The 18,843-nt window shown below is 45.9% G+C and overlaps 1 protein-coding gene across 1 annotated transcript; it reads left to right on the top strand.

The window, feature by feature from the left end:
* Window positions 1–1,469: 1,469 nt before the first annotated feature.
* Window positions 1,470–18,109, top strand: LOC116462572 (BOS complex subunit NOMO1). The gene is made up of 9 exons (XM_032145193.2): window positions 1,470–1,602; window positions 2,752–2,879; window positions 4,274–4,415; window positions 5,323–5,406; window positions 6,930–7,040; window positions 9,326–9,427; window positions 11,628–11,747; window positions 16,957–17,049; window positions 17,474–18,109. The coding sequence occupies exons 2-9, from the start codon at window positions 2,779–2,781 to the stop codon at window positions 17,603–17,605; spliced, it is 885 nt and encodes a 294-aa protein (XP_032001084.1). The 5' UTR covers window positions 1,470–1,602; window positions 2,752–2,778; the 3' UTR covers window positions 17,606–18,109.
* The last annotated feature ends 734 nt before the right edge of the window (window positions 18,110–18,843 follow it).

Raw genomic sequence — 18,843 nt, 5'->3', positions numbered from 1 at the left:
CTGGGAAGTAGTTAAAGCTATCGTCCATAACTGTTCCATATTGAAGGACACAGAATGTTCTTACTGAGGCGTTTGCTGCCTAGCTCCCTTCCACCGGTCCTTCCTGGGAAGAAGCGTGCTGCGATTGTACAGAGTGGGTCTGGAGATCATTGAGAATGAATATTTATAAACCATAGGCCAAAGGAAAAGAGCGACAGATTACATCGTATAAAAATTTTAAATTCTATGTTGCTGAATACATTTGGAACCAAACTGAAAGATAGTCAAACTTGGAAGAAATGTTTGTATCATAAATAATATCCCCATTTTACAAGGAGCTCCTAAAATCGGTAAGAAAAAGACAACCTACTAGAAAAAAAATGAACAAAGATTATGAAAAGAAATTCATGGAAGTAACGCAGGTGACTAATAAACACGGAAACACACAGCCTCTGTAGTTACTGAGGAAATGTGCTAAGGAAGTTACAGTCGAAACACTGTTTTGCGGGGATTAGATTTGCTGTAATTAAGACAATCTCTATTTTTTTGGTAAGCATGGGTTTTCCCAAGCATAAATAATTTATGGGACTGTAGGTGGTTACAGCCACTTTGGAATGCAATTTGATAGCATATTTCTGAATTTAAAGTGCATGTATCCAACAATTCTACTTCTAGGAATTGATTGTTCAGGAAAAAAAAAAAACAACTAAGCGCATAGAGATACATATTTGGGGATATCCCGATTGTCTCTTGTGTACCACAAAAGTAGGTGCTGTGGTTTGTCAAGCCCTGCCTTAGAATGCTATGCAGTAGTTAGGAAACAGGCAGATTTCTATTGGCTGGCAGAAGAATGCCAGGATAAATTGTTGAGGAAGAGAGCAAGTTGCAGAACTGTATACATAACATGCCATTTTTATTTCACCTCCTCCACCCACTCAATGAACTTGCCAGTCTGTGAACAATAATATGTAATGTTTATAAAATTTATGTGGGCATAGAAAGAGTTCTGGGCTGGGCACGTGGCTCATGCCTCTAATCCCAGCATGTTGGGAGGCCCAGGCATGTGGATTGCTTGAGCCCAGTAGTTTGAGATCAGCCTGGGCAACATGGCAAGACCCATCTCTATAAAAAATACAGAAATGTAGCTGGGCATGGTGGTGTGCGCCTATAGTCCCATCTCCTCAGGATGTTAAAGCTGGAGGGTTGCTTGAGCTAGGGAGGCGAAGGTTGTAGTGAGCCCAGATTGTGCCACTGCACTCCAGCCTGGGTGACAGAGCAAGACCCTGTCTGAAAAAAAAAAAAAAAAAAAAGTTCTAGAAGGCTACACAGCAAACTTACAAAACTAATAACATTAGTTACCTGTGGGAAGAAAGATTAGGTCCCCTGTCCTCCTCTGAGTAACAATAAAAGAAAAAAACCTTAAAAGAATGACCTCTTGACTTGTGGAATTGTTATCTTCATAGTTAGTAGGAGTTTAACCTTACTCTGGTCTCACCTTCTCATCCCCAGATAAAAGCTGAGGATGACCAGCCGCTCCCGGGAGTCCTCTTATCCCTGAGTGGTGGCCTGTTTCGTTCCAACCTCTTGACCCAGGACAACGGCATTCTGACATTCTCAAACCTGGTAACATGTTCTGCAGTTTACCACCTGCCTGTCTTCCCTGAGAGAGAGCCAGGATGTAGTATGCGAGACTTATGTGTTGCTTGACAACGTGAGAAGAGAAAACCAATGTGGAGTGGTTTCAGTTTCTTGGGGGCCCACAGTCATTAGAGTATTGCTCTTACTTGAACTTAATGCTGCTGATTCATGTTCCCTTCCACAGGCGCCTCTTGTTTTCTGATCACCCGCTTGTCACTAAGAGAGTGTAATTAATTTCCCTGGCCACAACGGCTGCTCTCTTAGGCGTCTTCTTGTTTTGCCACGGAATCATGTTTATGATGCTGAGTCTTGTTTGGTGGTTAGCTTGCGTTTCTTCTGAAAAGCACATTCCACCTGGTGGGAAGAGAGCAGCAGTTTTTCTTTCAAGATGCAGTCAGAAGCCCTGACTGGTGGGGATTCAGGAAGTGTGTGTTAGTTGGTCATCTTGTCAGTTACGGGGCTATTGGAGACCGGGCAGCGGGGGCATCTGAAGACACCACTTTTCAGTGATGCAGACTGCTCCTTACTTGCTGTGTCATATCAGGCAAGTTACTTTGCCTCTCTGAGCCTCAGTTTCTTTATTCATTAAATTCAAATATGGGCCAGGTATGGTCGCCCATGCCTGTAATCCCACCGCTTTGGGAGGGTGATGCAGTAGGATCGCTTCAGCTTGTGAGTTTGAGACCAGCAACGTAGGAAGACCCCATCTCTACAAAAAATAAAAAAATTGGCTGGGCATGGTGGTGCATGCCTGTGGTTCCAGGTACTCAGGAGGCCGAGGTGGGAGATTTGCTTGAGCCCAGAAGGTTGAGACTACGGTGTGCTATGATTGTGCACCCCATCCTGGGGCACAGAGTCAGGCCGTGTCTCAAAAAAAAAAAAAAAAAAATTAAATATGACTTCTACCTCTCAGAGTCATTGCAGGCAGGTGATACCATCAGCTGCCGTTGTTAGAGTTGTGATTGCCATTACCCGATTGTGAGTGGTGATTATAGAGAGAGGGTTACCATTTCTGGCTGCCTGGGAAGCCGTGGCGCTCCCCTGGTGTAATTCTGGTCCATCGTGACCTTCGCCCCTCACTTTTAATCCATGCCTAGATGTGGCTGCTGAGGCTCAGTGTGATTATCTTGGCAGAGCCCTGGCCAGTATTACTTCAAACCCATGATGAAGGAGTTCCGGTTTGAGCCATCCTCACAGATGATCGAGGTGCAGGAAGGCCAGAACCTGAAGATCACCATCACGGGGTACCGAACTGCTTACAGGTAAGTGCCCCGGCCACCCCACTCTTCCACGGCTGGGCTGGCGAATCTCATTCAGGCTTCTGTTGCCTGGAAATGCATCCCAGGCTTCACATTGATTTTACTTGGGAGGGAAGGGAGACGAGATATGAGGGCAAAGGAGTTTTGACTGCTGCCCTTCTCTCCTAGGAGCTCAACCTGGTGGTTCAGTCTCGAATTTCCTATTTTGGAATTGGCTTGAGAGAGCCTATTGAATTGCTAAAAGCTTTTACTTATTTTTTATTTTTTGAGACGGAGTTTCATTCTTCTTGCCCAGGCTGGAGTACAATGGCGCAGTCTTGGCTCACTGCAACTTTTGCCTCCGGGTTCCAGCAATTCTCTTGTCTCGGCCTCCCAAGTAGCTGGGACTGCCACCATGCCTGGCTAATTCTTCTATTTTTAGTAGAGACAAGGTTTCAGTTTGTTGGCCAGGCTGATCTCGAACTCCTGATCTCAGATGATCTGCCTGCCTCAGTCTCCCAAAGTGTTGGGATTACAGGCGTGAGCCACCACGCCTGGCCACTTTTATTTTTTAAAAGAGTTTCAAACCTGAATTAAATTATTAAAAGGAGAAAATGTGCTCAGTTGAGTAAAACTTCAAAATGCTGAAAAGAGTATAGTGTAAAATTTCCCCTCTGTCTCGTCTCCTAGCCACCCAAGTTCCTCTTCTGGGAGACAACCAGTACTTCCAGTTTTTCTGAATGTTTCCAGCTGTAGATAGATAGATACACATTAGTGTCTGGCAAGGCACAGTGGCTCACACCTATAATCCCAGCACTTTTGGAGGCTGAAGTGGGAAGTTCACTTGTGTCCAGAAGTTCAAGACCAGCCTAGGCAACATAGCAAGACCCCGTCTCTACAAAAAAATAAAAATAAAAAATAAAAAAGATACACATCTATAGATAGAGAGATGCATACATACATGCATGTATACACACAGACACACACACATATATGTGTATTTTTTGTACACTTATAAGAATCACTTTAGAGGAAGAGTAATTGGAAAGATTGGGTTTAGAAAAATGGACCATTTTCTACTGAATATGTGGAGTGTAACAGAAAGTGAGTTATTTCCATGTTATTGAAAGCTCCATTATTTCAAATAAAGCCTAGAAAAAATAAAGCTTTAGCCTTCTTAAATTACAATTTTCCAGAGCGTCCCTCAAGATGTATGAGAAGAGAAATTGATGGCCGCTTATCTGTCTGGCAGGAAGGTGTGGTTTGGAAGTGGGCCGGCCATACCGAGTTGCCTGGGTCGTTGAGGCACAGTTCTCCACTGAGCTATTTTGCCCTGTAATTGTTGGTAAATGGGAAACACTTGGGTCCTTCAGATAACCATGAGAATATCTCATTCGTGCCTTTTCTTGCCATACTAGTTGCTATGGCACAGTGTCTTCCTTAAACGGAGAGCCCGAACAAGGGGTTGCTGTGGAAGCGGTGGGCCAGAATGACTGCAGCATTTACGGAGAAGACACAGTGACAGATGAGGAGGGCAAGTTCAGATTACGTGGATTGCTGGTGAGACTTGGAACGTGTTTTCTTGGGGACTTTTCTTTCATCCTGTGTCCAGAAGTGTCTTGTGGTGGCCCCGAGACTGCCAGGAGTGGGGTAGGCGAGAGGGCTGGGGGTGGGGCTCTGGAGCCCTCCCAGTTCTTACCTTTAATTGGTAGAGTTTGCCTTTTTTCTAGCCAACAGGTCAGATCAAGGATCTGTGGCGCAATGGAGTTTGAAAACCATGGGTTTGGTGGGGCTTTTCCCTAGCAGTGTGTGGCCATGGCTTATGCCAGGGCTCAAGCCAAATGCCTGTGGAGCCAGAAGAGCAGTATGAACGGGGGGGAGGAGGCTGGGCGAATGATAGGGAGTGGTGAGGGCTGTGGAGTGGGCACGGCCTGTGGAAAGGGACACAGCCTGTCACTTGGCTCCAGCTTATTGTAGCCATGGGGGAAGGCAGACTCAGGGTTGCCCGATCACTGAAATTTTAAAAAGAGAAGTCAAAAATTCCCACTTTCCAGAAATAATACCCAACACAAGCATTTGGGAATGCTTACAGTGGACATTCCAGATATCCATCAATGTGTATATACAGGTAGAGGGGAGGGGCAGATGGAGAGGAAAAACATCTTAGAAGAGTAAGAGCACACAGTAAGCTTGGAATTCTGAAATAAGAAACCAAATTTGCTTTATTTGGGGTAGGAGAAAATGAAACTGAGTTGGGATTGAAGGAGTCGCAAAATTTCAGATGTGTCAGCACTAGGGGTGTTCTTAAAGGAACTCTGGACTCTTAAGGTTAACAGGCCACAGGTTAGGAAATGAGGGGAGAGAAATGCTCCTGTCTTAGTGACCTAGTGCAGCCAAACCAGGCTTGGACCAGGCATGATACGACAAGCCCCCTTTCTAGAGAACTGACTCGTGAGTTTATTTGCAGCCAGGGTGTGTGTACCATGTTCAGCTCAAGGCAGAAGGCAACGACCACATTGAGCGGGCGCTCCCACACCATCGGGTGATTGAGGTAAGGCATTCAGTGCTGCCGCTGCACATGGGTGTGGGTGCCTCCCTGATCAGAAGTCCTCCCGTCTCCTCTGGCTGTCTGCCTTTCATCTGTGGTGGGGGGAACTTTCATCCTAATTAAGAGTCCTCTTAGAATAGTGTCATCTTCACAAGAAGCATCTTACGTGGGTTTTTAATGAACAGCGTTGCTGTCATGTATCCAGAAAGGAAATTGGAACTGTTGCATCCTCCCCCCGACTTGCCCTGTAAGCTCTGATCATTATTCCGCGAGTTAAGGATCTTAAGGCCTAAGCAGCATTTCAAATCAAGGGACAATAATAGAACATGGGCTTAATGGGTGGCACGGCCACCCAGTTATCTTAGGTTCAGATGACCTTTTTCCTGCTCCCATTTCGTGGGCAGAGTCTTTTGATACTCAAGATCATGACCTAGCTAAATTAATCCCTAAAGAGGACGTCCTTCGAGTCACAGGATGTGGCCTGGGAATCATTTGAAGTAAGGCTTTTCTCTCACTGAATAACTCTCATTGGGAAAACTAGAGGGCTTAGGTAGGGCAAGAGGGGCAGCCTCTTAGTGGCTTTATTTAGGTGGCTTCTTATGCATGAAGATTGTGAGGGAGGATGTTGGGCCAGTTAGAACTTTTGACCTAGGAAGTGGATTTTCTTTTTTTTTTTTTTTTTTGAGACGGAGTCTCACACTGTTACCCAGGATGGAGTACAGTGCCGCGATCTTGGCTCACTGCAACCTCCTCCTTGTGGGTTCAAGTGATTTTCCCACCTCAGCCTGTAGCTGGGACTACAGGCATATGCCATCACACCCGGCTAATTTCTGTATTTTTAGTAGAGACGGGGTTTCACCATGTTGGCCAGACTGGTCTTGAACTCCTGACCTCAGGTCATCTGCCCGCTTCAGCCTCCCAAAGTGCTGGGATTACAGGCATGAGCCACCACACCGGACTGGAAGTGGATTTCCTTGACGTCTTTACGGTGTTGGCATTATAAATGGCTGGGATGACTGCATCTCACACCAAAATGCTTTGCATGTTCTCGGTGTAGTAACTTAGGCCAGGATCACTAGCATAATGTGGACTGTGGCCGGACAGGTATGAAAGGGAAGGGGTCCGGCCCTCTGGGGTCTCGCAAACCCCATGTACAGACCCCATGCAGAGGGGGTGCTGTGGCTCTGCCCCTGCTCTAACAGGGAAGAGCATCCTTCTCCTTTTTTTAAGAGAAGCTGGAAAATCTGGCTTGATATATGAAAATTTTTAATTTTTAACATGTTGGCAAGTAATTAAAACTTAGAAAAAAAATACTGTGCTGTCAAAATGAAATGTGTCTACAGGCCAGGGATAGCCGTCTTCTGTCAGTTTGTGACCTTGGATGTAGGGTACTCAATGACAAACTTCGCTTCCTTAATGTAAGAAGTAAAGTTTGCCGTGAAGCAGCTCTCAGGCCATTGGATGGCTGGCATAGAAGTCCCTCCACCAGCTTTCTCATTACTGGCATTCCCTCTTTCTCTCTCTAGGTTGGGAATAATGACATCGATGATGTAAACATCATAGTTTTCCGGCAGATTAATCAATTCGATTTAAGTGGAAATGTGATCACTTCCTCTGAATACCTTCCTACATTATGGGTAAGACCAGACTTTTAAGCTCCAAATATTGTGTTCCCTTTGGCTTTGAGACAAGTACGAATGGATATTTTTGGTTTCGTGCCTGTCTCGTGCCTTAGGTGTGACAGGTTGGGGTGCTCCAGAGTGCCACCTGCTGAGGGTTGAAGTTGAGATTTAAGAACCTCGGACCACAACACGTATTTGGGATAGTGATTGCCAATTGTGGGAGAGAATGTGTTCCAGTTTCAGATAACTGTCTGCCATCAGTTAATCTTCCAAAGAATTATAGTAGATCAATGATCAAAGATCTATACAATATGGAATCTAACGTGGAAAGGCAATTTTAAAGAAAGTGCCTTGTAACTTAAAATTTTCTCTGGAGTGGAGGTCGTATTAGACGTTCTTGCATTGGTATAAAGAAATGCCTGAGGCTGGATAATTTATAAGAAAAGAGGTTTCATTGGCTCCTCGTTCTGTAGGTTGTACAGGAAGCATAGTGGCATCTGCTTCTGGGGAGGCCTCAGGAGGCTTCCAATCATGGCAGAAAGTGAAGTGGGAGCAGGCATGTCATGTGGCAGAAGCTGGAGCAAAAGAGAGAGAGTTGGGACATGGTGCCACACACTTTTAAATGATCAGATCTCACAAGACCTCTATAACGAAGACAGCACCAAGCCACGAGGGATCCACCCCCAAGATCCAATAATCTCCCACCAGGCCCTACCTCCAGCACGGGGGATTACAATTCAACACGAGATTTGGGCAGGGACAAATATCCAAACAGTATCAGAAGTGGTGGGCGTTGGGCTGGAGAGCAGGTGGTCTGGGCTTTCTCTTGTCTCCAGTAGTGACTCACCTCGCTGCCTTGGCCAGTCACTTCATTTCCACATGCTTCAACTTTGTCCTCTGCAAAACCTAGATTTTGGACTCAGAGACCTCTTATTATCTTATTCAGCTCTAGCAAAATCTCCATGTTACCATTAATGAAGAAATGTTTATAAAATACCCTGCAGACCCTCTGCGGATGTTAATGATTTGCTCTGGGGGCATATTGTTAAGATGCACTTGTAATTTTATAAGCAGTTAAGTATTTGGCATGGGCGAGAAAGCTTGTGTGGGCTTTAGTCCACTCTGTCCAGGGCTTGCAGGCGTGTGCTTGTAGGGACCGGGCAGGTAATGTCAGAGAGTGCAGAGGGTTGGGTAGGGTGGGGGGCAAACTGGGGAACTCCTGCCCCATCCATGAGGGGCACAGGGGAGGGGAAGAGGCAGAGAGGAGGGGAGAGTGCCACTCTCTCGCTCCTGAGTGTTGCTGTGTTGGAATTGTGGCTCAGGGTTGGTGTCACTTCCCGGTTTTCCAGAGAAGCTGGAAATTAGAATTATTTGAAATCACCTGATTTTTAAATATAGTTGGTGAATTCCGATTTACTTAAGATGTTATAGAAGACAAAAGAACACATACGGGATCTTCGATGTGACCCATAACCTTCAGTCTGTGACTTTCATTTTAGGAAAATTCCCCTTGTGTATTATGTAGAAAGGTGCCAGCGTGGGCCCAGGGAGGTGGTCCTGGCATTCTCTTGTGGCAGGTGCAGTGTGGCATCCTCACAGCCTTTGCCATCAGCCAGGACTGCACCTTAGCCCTGCTCATGCCCCATCCCATGTGGGAGTGAGAACAGGCAACAACCCCAGAAATAAAGCCAGAAACAAAGTACTCCAGTGCCTCCTGAAGCAGCGTGGAGAGCCACATTCATGATGGAATGCATTTTGAGTTTAACAGATTGGTGGAGTTAAGGTGACATCATATGATGAGGCAGTGCAGGGCGGGAAGGACCCTCAGGAGTCCTCAGGGGGTTGAGTCCCAGGCTCCACCATGTGTAAGTTCTGTGACCTTAGGTGACTTTGGCTCTCTGGGTCTCCATAGGGATAATAACAATGCCTGTTTTGTAGTCAGGATTGGCGATAATGTAGATAAAATGTCTGGCGCCTGCCTGGCATATTACAGATAGATGTTCAACACATGTTAGAAGCTATTTTTAATATTACTATTATATTAACTTATATTACTATTTTGAGCAAGAACATGGGTAGTCAGAATCTGATTTGAATCTTAATTTCTGTGCATGGTGCATAACTGGATGGAGTCTCAGATGACAGAGAGATGTGTGGTGTCTATGGAGGGAGCTTTCTTTTTCAAATATCCATGTTTCCAAAGACACCTACCCAGAGAGCGGCTGTCCTGAGGATGTCTGCTATGAAATATTGATTGTGTTTCAGTTTCAAAGCATGTCTGGCTTTGTTTCTCTCTCCAGGTCAAGCTTTACAAAAGCGAAAACCTCGACAATCCGATCCAGACAGTTTCCCTTGGCCAGTCCCTGTTCTTCCATTTCCCCCCGCTGCTCAGAGACGGCGAGGTAATGCCTGTGGCCGGATTCTACCTTCTGCCTTTGTTTTCATAGTTCTGCTATTTAGTTTAAGGAAGCACAGTTCTCTCCTTTTTTCCCTAAATACCACTCTGCAGAAATGCGCTGTCTGAATCAAAAGAGGTTGGGTTCTGTGGGGATTATTTTTTCTTCATTGTTTTTCTATTTACAAAAAGAATACATATTCATGGCAGGAGATTTTGGAAAAAAGAAGACATAAGCCCATCATCCAGAAATAGCCACTGCTAACGTGGTGATTGGTACCCTTTGGGTCTTTTTTCAGGCACGTGTGTGCATGCATGTATAAATATAAATAGACATTTATTTTAATAATTCAAAACTGACACTGTTTTGTACGTTGTTTTGTAATCTGTGCTTTTCAATGAAGAATTTACACAAATCTGTTCCTCATCATCAAATCTTTTTTTTTTCTTTTTTTGAGATGGAGTCTCGCCTTGTTGCCCAGGCTAGAGTGCAGTGGCGCAATCTCGGCTCACTGCAAACTCTGCCTCCTGGGTTCACGCCATTCTCCTGCCTCAGCCTCCGAAGTAGCCGGGACTACAGGCACGCACCGCCATGCCTGGCTAATTTTTTTTTTTTTTGTATTTTTAGTAGAGACGGGGTTTCACCGTGTTAGCCAGGATGGTCTTGATCTCCTGACCTCGTGATCCACCTGCCTCGGCCTCCCAAAGTGCTGAGATTATAGGCGTGAGCCCCCATGCCCGGCCAAATCTTTCATACTATGATTTTTATGGACAGTAGTCCATAAACTAGGAAACGCCATGATTTATTTAACCAAGGCCTACTGTTGGGCATGATCAACTCTTGCACTTTGAACATATCACCCCATGCTTTCCTGCTAAGAAGCCCACTTTTAAAAATGCCTTGTAATTTTAAAAAATTTCTCTATTTTAACATTCTGCTATTTAGTTTAAGGAAACACACTTTCCTTATGATGAGGGATCCCTTGAATGAGATGAATTGCTTTTCTCTTGCTGCTTTGAACGTTCTCTCTGTCTTTGATAATCTGATTATAACGTGTGTCGTGTAGAACACTTGCAGCTCCACCTTTTTGGTGTCCTTTGGGTTCCATCAATCTGGATGTCTCCCTCCTTGGAACTGAGCGGTTTTCAGCCATTATTCTGGATGTCATTTACTGATTATAAAGTGCTTATTATCAGTTCTGTTTGGACAGAGCTAACTTGTAGTTGGTGTGGGGAGTGCAAACTTTGCAAAGAATTTGGTTCTTTTCTGGTGGTCTTAGCCTGAGGATGTCAAGTGTGAGCCTAGGGGGTGATGTTCCCTCTCCTCGCTCCTTACCACCTGCCGTGAAGATGATCTACTCTGGCCCTCTCTCTGTGGAAAATGGCTGCAAAATAATGAAACAGGCTGTCACGGAATTTTCTCCTCCTCTTTCTCCAGGGGTGTTGAAATAGTCACTTTCTACAGCAATGTGGAAACATCTTGGGCTTTGGGGTCACACTTCCCCTGAGTTCAGAGCCTTCATAGATGTGCGGCAGCCTTCTTAGCTGAGTGACCCTGGACAAGTTACTCTTAGTCTCTTCATGCTTGACCTTCCTCATCTATAAGACAGGGTGATGATCCCGACCTTGCCAGTGGTAGAAAGCAGAGCAGCCGCGGGCCTCATGCAACGTGCATGGTGCCTGGCAGCTGGTCGGTGCATGGTGCCTGGCAGCTGGTCGGTGCTCAGCACACAGAGCTGTGGCTGCCCCTGGTGCCGTTCCAGGGATGCTGTATTTTTAGGATTTGCCAGCTTATGAGCCTCTCAAGCATCAACCCTTAGAAGTCAGTCTCATTGTGGATCCTCAGTTATATATCACCTACCTCCCTCATCAGAATTGGCTCATAATAATTTTTTTGTGTTTCATAAAGTCAGATCCTCAGAGGACCGTAATTGTCAAGGTTGAGTGCTCATAAAAAGGCTGTAGGCTCTGACAGCCTTATCAGAAGCCACAGTCTCAGAGACACTGGGGACACATGCCCGCCACTGATGGAACAGCCCACTCAGGTTGCTACTTTGAAGGCAGCAACCTTAGTTTGGATGTGTAGTCTTGGGGATTTCTTTAAAAACATAAAGTTCTTTACATCACAGCCATACGTTAGGTTTTAGTTTTCATTTTCTTTGCCAGAGCTGTCCTTATAAAAATAACTTCTTCCCATGTGTGCACAGAACTATGTTGTGCTTCTGGACTCCACACTCCCCAGATCCCAGTATGACTACATCTTGCCTCAAGTTTCTTTCACTGCAGTGGGCTACCATAAACACATCACCTTGATTTTTAATCCGATGGTAAGTAAAAGAGGGAGTTAAAAAAAAATCCATGGGCTGGGTTTGGTGGCTCATGCCTGTAATCCCAGCACTTTGGGAGGCCAAGGCTGGTGGATCTCTTGAGCCCAGGAGTTTCAGAGCAGCCTGGGCAATAGGATAAAACCCCATCTCTACAAAAAATACAAAAATTAACCGGGTGTGGTGGAATGCACCTATAGTCCTGGCTACTCGGGAGGCTGAGGTGGGAGGATCACCTGGGCCTGGGAGGTTGAGTCCTCGGTGAGCCATGATCGTGCCCCTGCACTCCAGCTTGGGTAACAGAGTGAGATCCTTTCTCTAGAAAAAAAAAAAAAAAGCAATCCATGGGGTGGTGAGAGAAGGCGCGTCCATACAACCTGTGTTCCAGATCGCAGGTTGCAGGGCAGATATTTAAAGGGCTCCTGGCATTGGGTCACTTTCTCATTCTGCCTTCTGGATTCTGGGCTTCCCCAGATTGTTTTTAGCTTTTCTGAGCACTGATGCCTGCGATTCCCTTTGAGGAGGAAACTGGTAAAAGAGCAGTGTAATTGTTTAGATCGGTGGCTCAGGAATGATTTTGGGGGAGGAGGGACACCACTACCCCGTCGCTGGTGTGGCATGTGCTCCTCCATGAGGGAGCACATGGTACATGGCCACGCAAACCTCTAGAACCAACTGCTACTTTACAGGAAATAGGGAGGACCCAGGAGCATGCAAGTGACTCTACAGGGATGCAGGACAACCACCTGGAGCCTGATTTGTTTGACAAATAAATTGCAAGGAAAAAAAAAACCAACAACAGATGGACAGAATACCTGTGGGTTAAAAGAAACTTAATTTATTGCTTAATTCATTGCAATATGTGGCCCTTATTATTTGCAATATGTGTATCTATTGCATACGGTCTGTCCTGTATCTGATAGGCTGGAACAGTGGAACAAACAAAACATACACGGATCTTTTACCTTCTTGATAAAATTGTTTAGTGATTCCTAAAGCTCAGATGCAGTATTGTTACCTGATAATTAAACAGACACATCAGCAATAACAAAAACAGAGACCAGGGCTCAGCCGCAGGACTGCTGAATCTGAACTTGACGGGGTGAAAGTGTAGCACAGGAATCTGCGTTAAAAAACAAAAATCTGGCCTCATAGCTACTGTGTTGGTCGTTGCTTCTAGGCCTTTTCAGTGGGCAGAATAAGAACTTTATTGTTTTCAAAAAATATAACTGTAAATGGAACAATATCTTCCAATCCTCCTTATTCCTTTTTTGATAACTGCACAGCATTCCTCTGTGTGGATATACCATATGTCTTAGGCCATTTGGGCTGCTATTTTGTATCTTAGACTGGGTAACTTATAAACAACAAACATTTATTTCTTACAGTACTAGAGGCTGGGAAGTCCAAGATCAAGACATTGGCAGATTTGGGGTCTGGCGAGGACTTGCTGTCTACTTCATAGATGGTGCCACCTAGCTGTGTCCCCACAAGGCGGAAAGGGGCAAACAAGTTCCCTCAGGCCACTCTTACAGGGGCATTAATCCCTGACTTAATCACCTCCTAAAAAGGGTGTCCTCTTGACACTATCACATTATGGATTAGGGTTCAACCTATGAATTCTGTAGGCACAGACACATTCAGATCGTGGCACTACGTGTAGGATATTCAATTAGCCCCTGGTTGAGGGGCATTTGTGTTGTTACTGGTTTTCCGCTATTATACATAACCCTTTAATGAATTGCCTTACGCATGCATGTTTTTGAATGTTCGTCAGTCTCTCTTTGGAATAGATTCCCAGAAGTGGAATTGCTGAGTCAAAGGGTAAATGCATACGGAATTTTGATTGATACGGCCACTTCCCTTCCATGGGGATTTTACTGTTTTGTATTCCTGCCAGCAGTGAATGAGTACCCTTTTTTCCCCAGCAGAGTATGTTGTCAAATTTTTCAATTTTTGCAGTCTAATAGATGAGAAGTGATATTATCTCAGTGTACTTTTAATTTGCATTTCTCTCTTTTCATGTGGTTAAGAGCCATTTGTATTTTCTGTGAACCATTTAACCTATTTTTCTATAGAATTTTTGGTCTTTTTCAACCGTTTTCAGCTCTTTGTATATTAGGAATATTAACCCTTTGTAATGTCTGTTGTATGTATTTTTCCCAACTTGTCATTTATCTTTTCACTTGGCTTATGCAAAGATTTACTTTCCTTCTATGTTAAATGTATTGATATTTTTCTTATTGCTTCTGGATTTTAGAGTCATAGGAAGGTTTTCTTCATTCCCAGCTTTTACAGGAATTTATCGTGTTTTTTTTAGGAAGACTTTTATGGTTTCTCTTTTTACATTTAAATCTCTATCCATTTGGAGTTTTTCCTGGTATAGGTGTGAAGTATGGCTCCAGATTGTCTTTTTCCACATGCTATCCAGTTATCATTTCATGCTTTTTAAACGCCATCCTGCATGGAAGGTGGACAGGAATTACCTCTCATTTAGAGATGGGAAGATGGGAACCTAGAAGGAGATGTGAGCAGCCCAAGGTCACCAGCTCACGCGGAGCAGAGCTAGGGCTTGAGCAGAGCTCTGCTGCTGATTCCGGGCTTCTGTGAAGAGTGGTTCATGCTCAGTGAGCCTGTAAATATTATCTTACCTGAACAAGAGAGTTTTTCTCATGACCCAGGAGGAAGCACTTCCTTCTTCCTCACAGTAGAGACCTGGTTAGAAAATGCCGGAGAAGGCTAGGTGTGGTGGCTCATGCCTGTAATCCCAACATTTTAGGAGGCTGACGTGGGCAGATCATTTGAGGTCAGGAGTTCGAGACCAGCCTGGGCGATGTGGTGAAAGTGAAACCCCATCTCTACTAACAATACAAAATTTGGCCAGGCATGGTAGCACGCACCTGTAATCCCAGCTACTCGAGAGGCTGAGGCAGGAGAATTGTGAACCTGGGATGCAGAGTTTATAGTGAGCTAAGATAGCCCCAGTGCACTCCAGCGTGGGCGACAGAGCAAGACTCTGTCTCAAAAAAAAAAAAAAAAAAAAGTTCCAGAAAGATAAGCATATATAAGAACCACTTACCTTTGCTTGGGGCTGCACTGTGACCCCAGTGGCTGGGAGAGGCTTCTGTGAAGGCCATTGACAGCTGCAGGCAGCGACATTCTCAGGGTCCCCTAGGAGACAACTCATCCGGGCTCAGGGACACACCTGGGAGCCAGTGGCAGGAATGTAGAGATACTGCTTGGTGGTGGCTGAGCAGCCCAGCCTCGTAGTTGCTACCTGTCACTTCTGAGAATGTGAGAAACTGTGCCTGCCGGGGCTTGGATTCCCGAGCAGGGCAAAGTGATGAATGAAGAAAGCGCCCACTCTGTGCCACCCTGTACAGGGCCCTCACAGGTTGATCCTCACAACAAGCCTTCGAGCAGGTGTGCTGTTCCTCCAATTTTCACAGAAGCCCAGAAAGATTGAGTCACTTACCGAGTGTTAGCAGAACCAGGACTCAAGTGAGGCGGCTTGTCTCAAGCCACATGGTTTCCACCTTGTTCTGCCCTCCGCGTGATGAGTGGCTCAGCATTGCACATTCACGGGGGCTTTGTGAGCACATTGGTTTCCTTCTTTGTTGATGTGACTGCCCACAGCCTTGTGACTGGATTTTACTCAGTATTCCATGCCCTGCTGAGCATTTCACATACGCCTTTCATCAAGTTTCACAGCGTCCGCCCCCACTGGGTGTTGTTCATACGATCTCCATGTCATAGTTGAGTAAACTGAGTCTCAACGTGGTTGCCTGAGTTTACCCAGTAAGGCCTGGGACCTGAGCCTAGACTGGAAATCTGTTCCTGCCCTTATTCTTTCATTTATGAAAGGGCATCCCAGGTACAGTGGCCCCCACAGTCACTCTCTAGCCCAGCAGTTCTCGGATGTGTTGGTTGCAGGACCCCTTTATACTGTTAAAAATTATTGAGGATTTTAAAGAGTTTGAGTTTGCATGGATTATCTCTGTGTATATTTATCATATTAGTAATTAAAACTGAGATGTTGAAAACACAAGAACCCACAAGCCACACATTCCATTAGCTGTAGGCGTGATGACGTCAGAGTACGTAGCCTCTGGAAAAGTGCGCTGTGCGCTTGTGAACGAATGAGGGCGGAAAAGGCACGTCACATCTTACTATTGTATGAAAATAGCTGTGGCCTCGGGAACCTCTGAGAGAGGAGTCCCGGTACCCTACACTGAGAACGTTGCTCTGGCTCATTAACTTGTTTTTATCATTATTGGGAAGTTCTCCTTTCATTTATTTGTTGCCTTTATGAGAGTAGAGTGGGCTAATGGGATATAGGTTCACTTGATGCATTAGAACCCAGCATTTCAGGGGCTTTAGCAAGATGGAAATGTCTGTCTCATGTCAAGTGTTCAGGAGTGACTAGTGCAGAGATAGTCTGGTAGCTCCAAGGCGTGAGGGGACCCAGGCCTTCTGTCTCATTGTGCTGTTCCAGTGCATTGCTTTTCTCCAAAATGGGGCAATTGGCCAAATGCTGTCCGCCCAGCAAAAGGGAGGGCACACCACTTCCCTAGGGTGCAGCCAGGCATTGGCCAGAATTTAGTTCCAGGGCTGTGCCTGCTGCAGGGGAGGCTGGGAAAGGTGGTCTATATTGTCAATGGCCCAGATAAAAGTTGGGGGTTCTATTGGGAGAAAGGGAGAATGACCACAGGGATGCTAGTAGCAGTGCCTGCTTTGCTTCCTCACTAGACTGTAGTGGCTGGGAATAGCTGCCCATCACTGTGTGCCCTGGGTCTAGAACTGTAGGTTCTTGATACGTCCTTGTGGGACTAAGAACCTGCATGTTGCTGGGACTCAACAAACTGAGACCCAATTGCTTTTCAACCACCAAGACTCCCTGATAGCTGCATCTCTTCATTTCCTCAGTTGGGAGGAGCATCCAGAGGCTGAGGAATACCTTGTCATTGGAATCTCTTTGTCCCTGAGTTTCAGAAGCAAATAGTGAAGGTTTGGGCAGAAGAGGATTCATGGGAAAATATATCCAAATCACTTTGGTTCCTTCCTTTGGATAGAAAGAATTTGGATCATGAGGCCCCCTGGGTGTCCTCGGGTAGCCACTTTGGAAGGCTGGGTGGGTGGTGGCTATGGCATTGTGGATGATGGACAAGCATGTGGCCTTGGTGAGGAGTGACGGGGCTCTCGGTGTTTGCAGAGGAAGCTGCCTGAACAGGACATCGCACAAGGATCCTACATTGCCCTGCCATTGACGCTGCTGGTTCTGCTTGCCGGTTACAACCATGACAAGGTAGGAAAGCCAGAGGCTTCAGGAGACGGAGGGCATGTCAGGGAGAGCGAGTCCTCACAGCTGCAGGAGTGATAGCAAAGGGATGTACAGGGTCACAGAAATCACATTTCAGGTTTGGGAGGGCCCGTGAAGGCCTCAAGTGCAGACTTAGGTCTCCTTTCAAGACTGTAAACTTCTGTAACATCTCCTAATCCTTAAACCTGGAATACGTCTAGGGACATGTTGGTCCCGGAGAGAGGCCAGCCCATCCCTGGGAACTCACTAGTACAGAGGCCTGCCTCGTTTGAACTGAAACCCACCCACTAGCACGTGGCAGCTGCTCATCATGTCTGAAGAAGGTGTGTTGAGAAGTGAGGTTCCGCTTTTCATCTGGCAGAAGCCTCCTCTTTGTACCCCTCTTTCTCATACTTTCTCTCTTTTCCAGCTCATTCCTTTGCTGCTGCAGTTGACAAGCCGGCTACAGGGAGTCCGCGCGCTCGGCCAGGCAGCCTCTGACAATAGCGGCCCAGAAGATGCAAAGAGACAAGCCAAGAAACAGAAGACAAGGCGGACGTGAGGAGGAAGAGGAGGAGTCTCACTTGGGACAGGCCACAGCCAGGGGTCTGGCCACCACCCACCTGTGGGATAAAAGCCAAAAGCATGCGTCAGCTAACTTCAGCCTGTGCTGCTGGCCCCGCACCCCATGTCCCTTGTCACTGTGGCATCCTGCACCCATCCTCATCCCTCAGTAGAGCCCCTCGTGCAATGCAATGAATGGACCCTCCTGTCACTCTGCTGAACAGAATTTATTTTCTGAGTCAAATATAATTTATATTTTTGTCAAAGAAGTATTTAAGCTGTGCTGTGGTGTGAGAATGTCATTCTTGATCTTCAGCCTTCGTTTGCAAGAAGAGTTCCAGTTGACATGGTGTTTGGTTCCATGGTGAGGTACCCTAGGGATTCATCTGTTTTCTTCACTTCCCTTTGCATCTGAGATCCCTGCTGGAAACCACAGCAACCTGTATCCACTATTAGGAGGTAAAAATCAATAAAATGGCCCATTCATTTGTGTTGTAGCTCATCATAGACGTATTTCTTGGATGACACGCGCGTAACCCCCGGGGGTCTTCAGTTGAGCCACACGTAGAGCAAGTCAGAGTCCTGAGTGAAGCTGGCTGGGGCAGGAAAAACAGCAGCTCAGCCGACATGATCCCCAGCAGCTTTTGGCCTCAGTGATAGAGAAATCGGAGATAGTGGGGGTTGTGGCAAATTGAAGTGTGCCCACCATGTCTAAGGGAAGCTTAGGTACTCAGCTCTGGCTCACCCCTGCTGTGCAGAAATGTGCGTTCATTTTTCTAGAGAAGCCAGAAAAAGATTTATGTGAAATGTTCCCAATTTTAAACGTTAGCCACAAATGCAGTGTTTTTTTTTTTTTTTTTTTTAAAAAACTACACACTTTCGCCAAACAAAATGCCTATGTTGGCCGGGTGAGGCTGAAAGGTTGCTGGCTTGCATCAGAGATCCAGAGGAAGTCACAGCATTTTAACAGCATGAGTTTAATCCTCGCAGGAAGTCATTAAGTTAATTAAGTGATATTGAAGGAGGGGACACATCCATCCATCCAACATTTGTTGAGTACCACACAGGACAGGCATGGGTATGTGAGGACGAGTAGGGTAGACAATACAGCGAGCTGGAAGAGGCCAGGGAGGCTCCGTCTGCCTTGTTCTTCATACCCCAATGCTTGGCACGTGGTGGGCATTCAGTAAGGAATGAATGAACGCATGCACACAGGAACGAATAGATGGGCACACA

The sequence above is a fragment of the Hylobates moloch genome, unplaced genomic scaffold (assembly GCF_009828535.3).
Source record: "Hylobates moloch isolate HMO894 unplaced genomic scaffold, HMol_V3 SCAFFOLD_23, whole genome shotgun sequence".
Taxonomy (NCBI): Eukaryota; Metazoa; Chordata; class Mammalia; order Primates; family Hylobatidae; genus Hylobates; species Hylobates moloch.
This window is presented reverse-complemented; position numbering and strand designations above follow the sequence as displayed.

Excerpts from the sequence above, each read along its gene's own strand:
- LOC116462572 (XM_032145193.2), top strand. The coding sequence starts at position 2,779 with ATGATGAAGGAGTTCCGGTTTGAGCCATCCTCACAGATGATCGAGGTG. Across the intron at positions 7,041-9,325 it reads AATACCTTCCTACATTATGG|GTCAAGCTTTACAAAAGCGA; the intron begins GTAAGACCAGAC and ends TTCTCTCTCCAG. Across the intron at positions 11,748-16,956 it reads CCTTGATTTTTAATCCGATG|AGGAAGCTGCCTGAACAGGA; the intron begins GTAAGTAAAAGA and ends CGGTGTTTGCAG.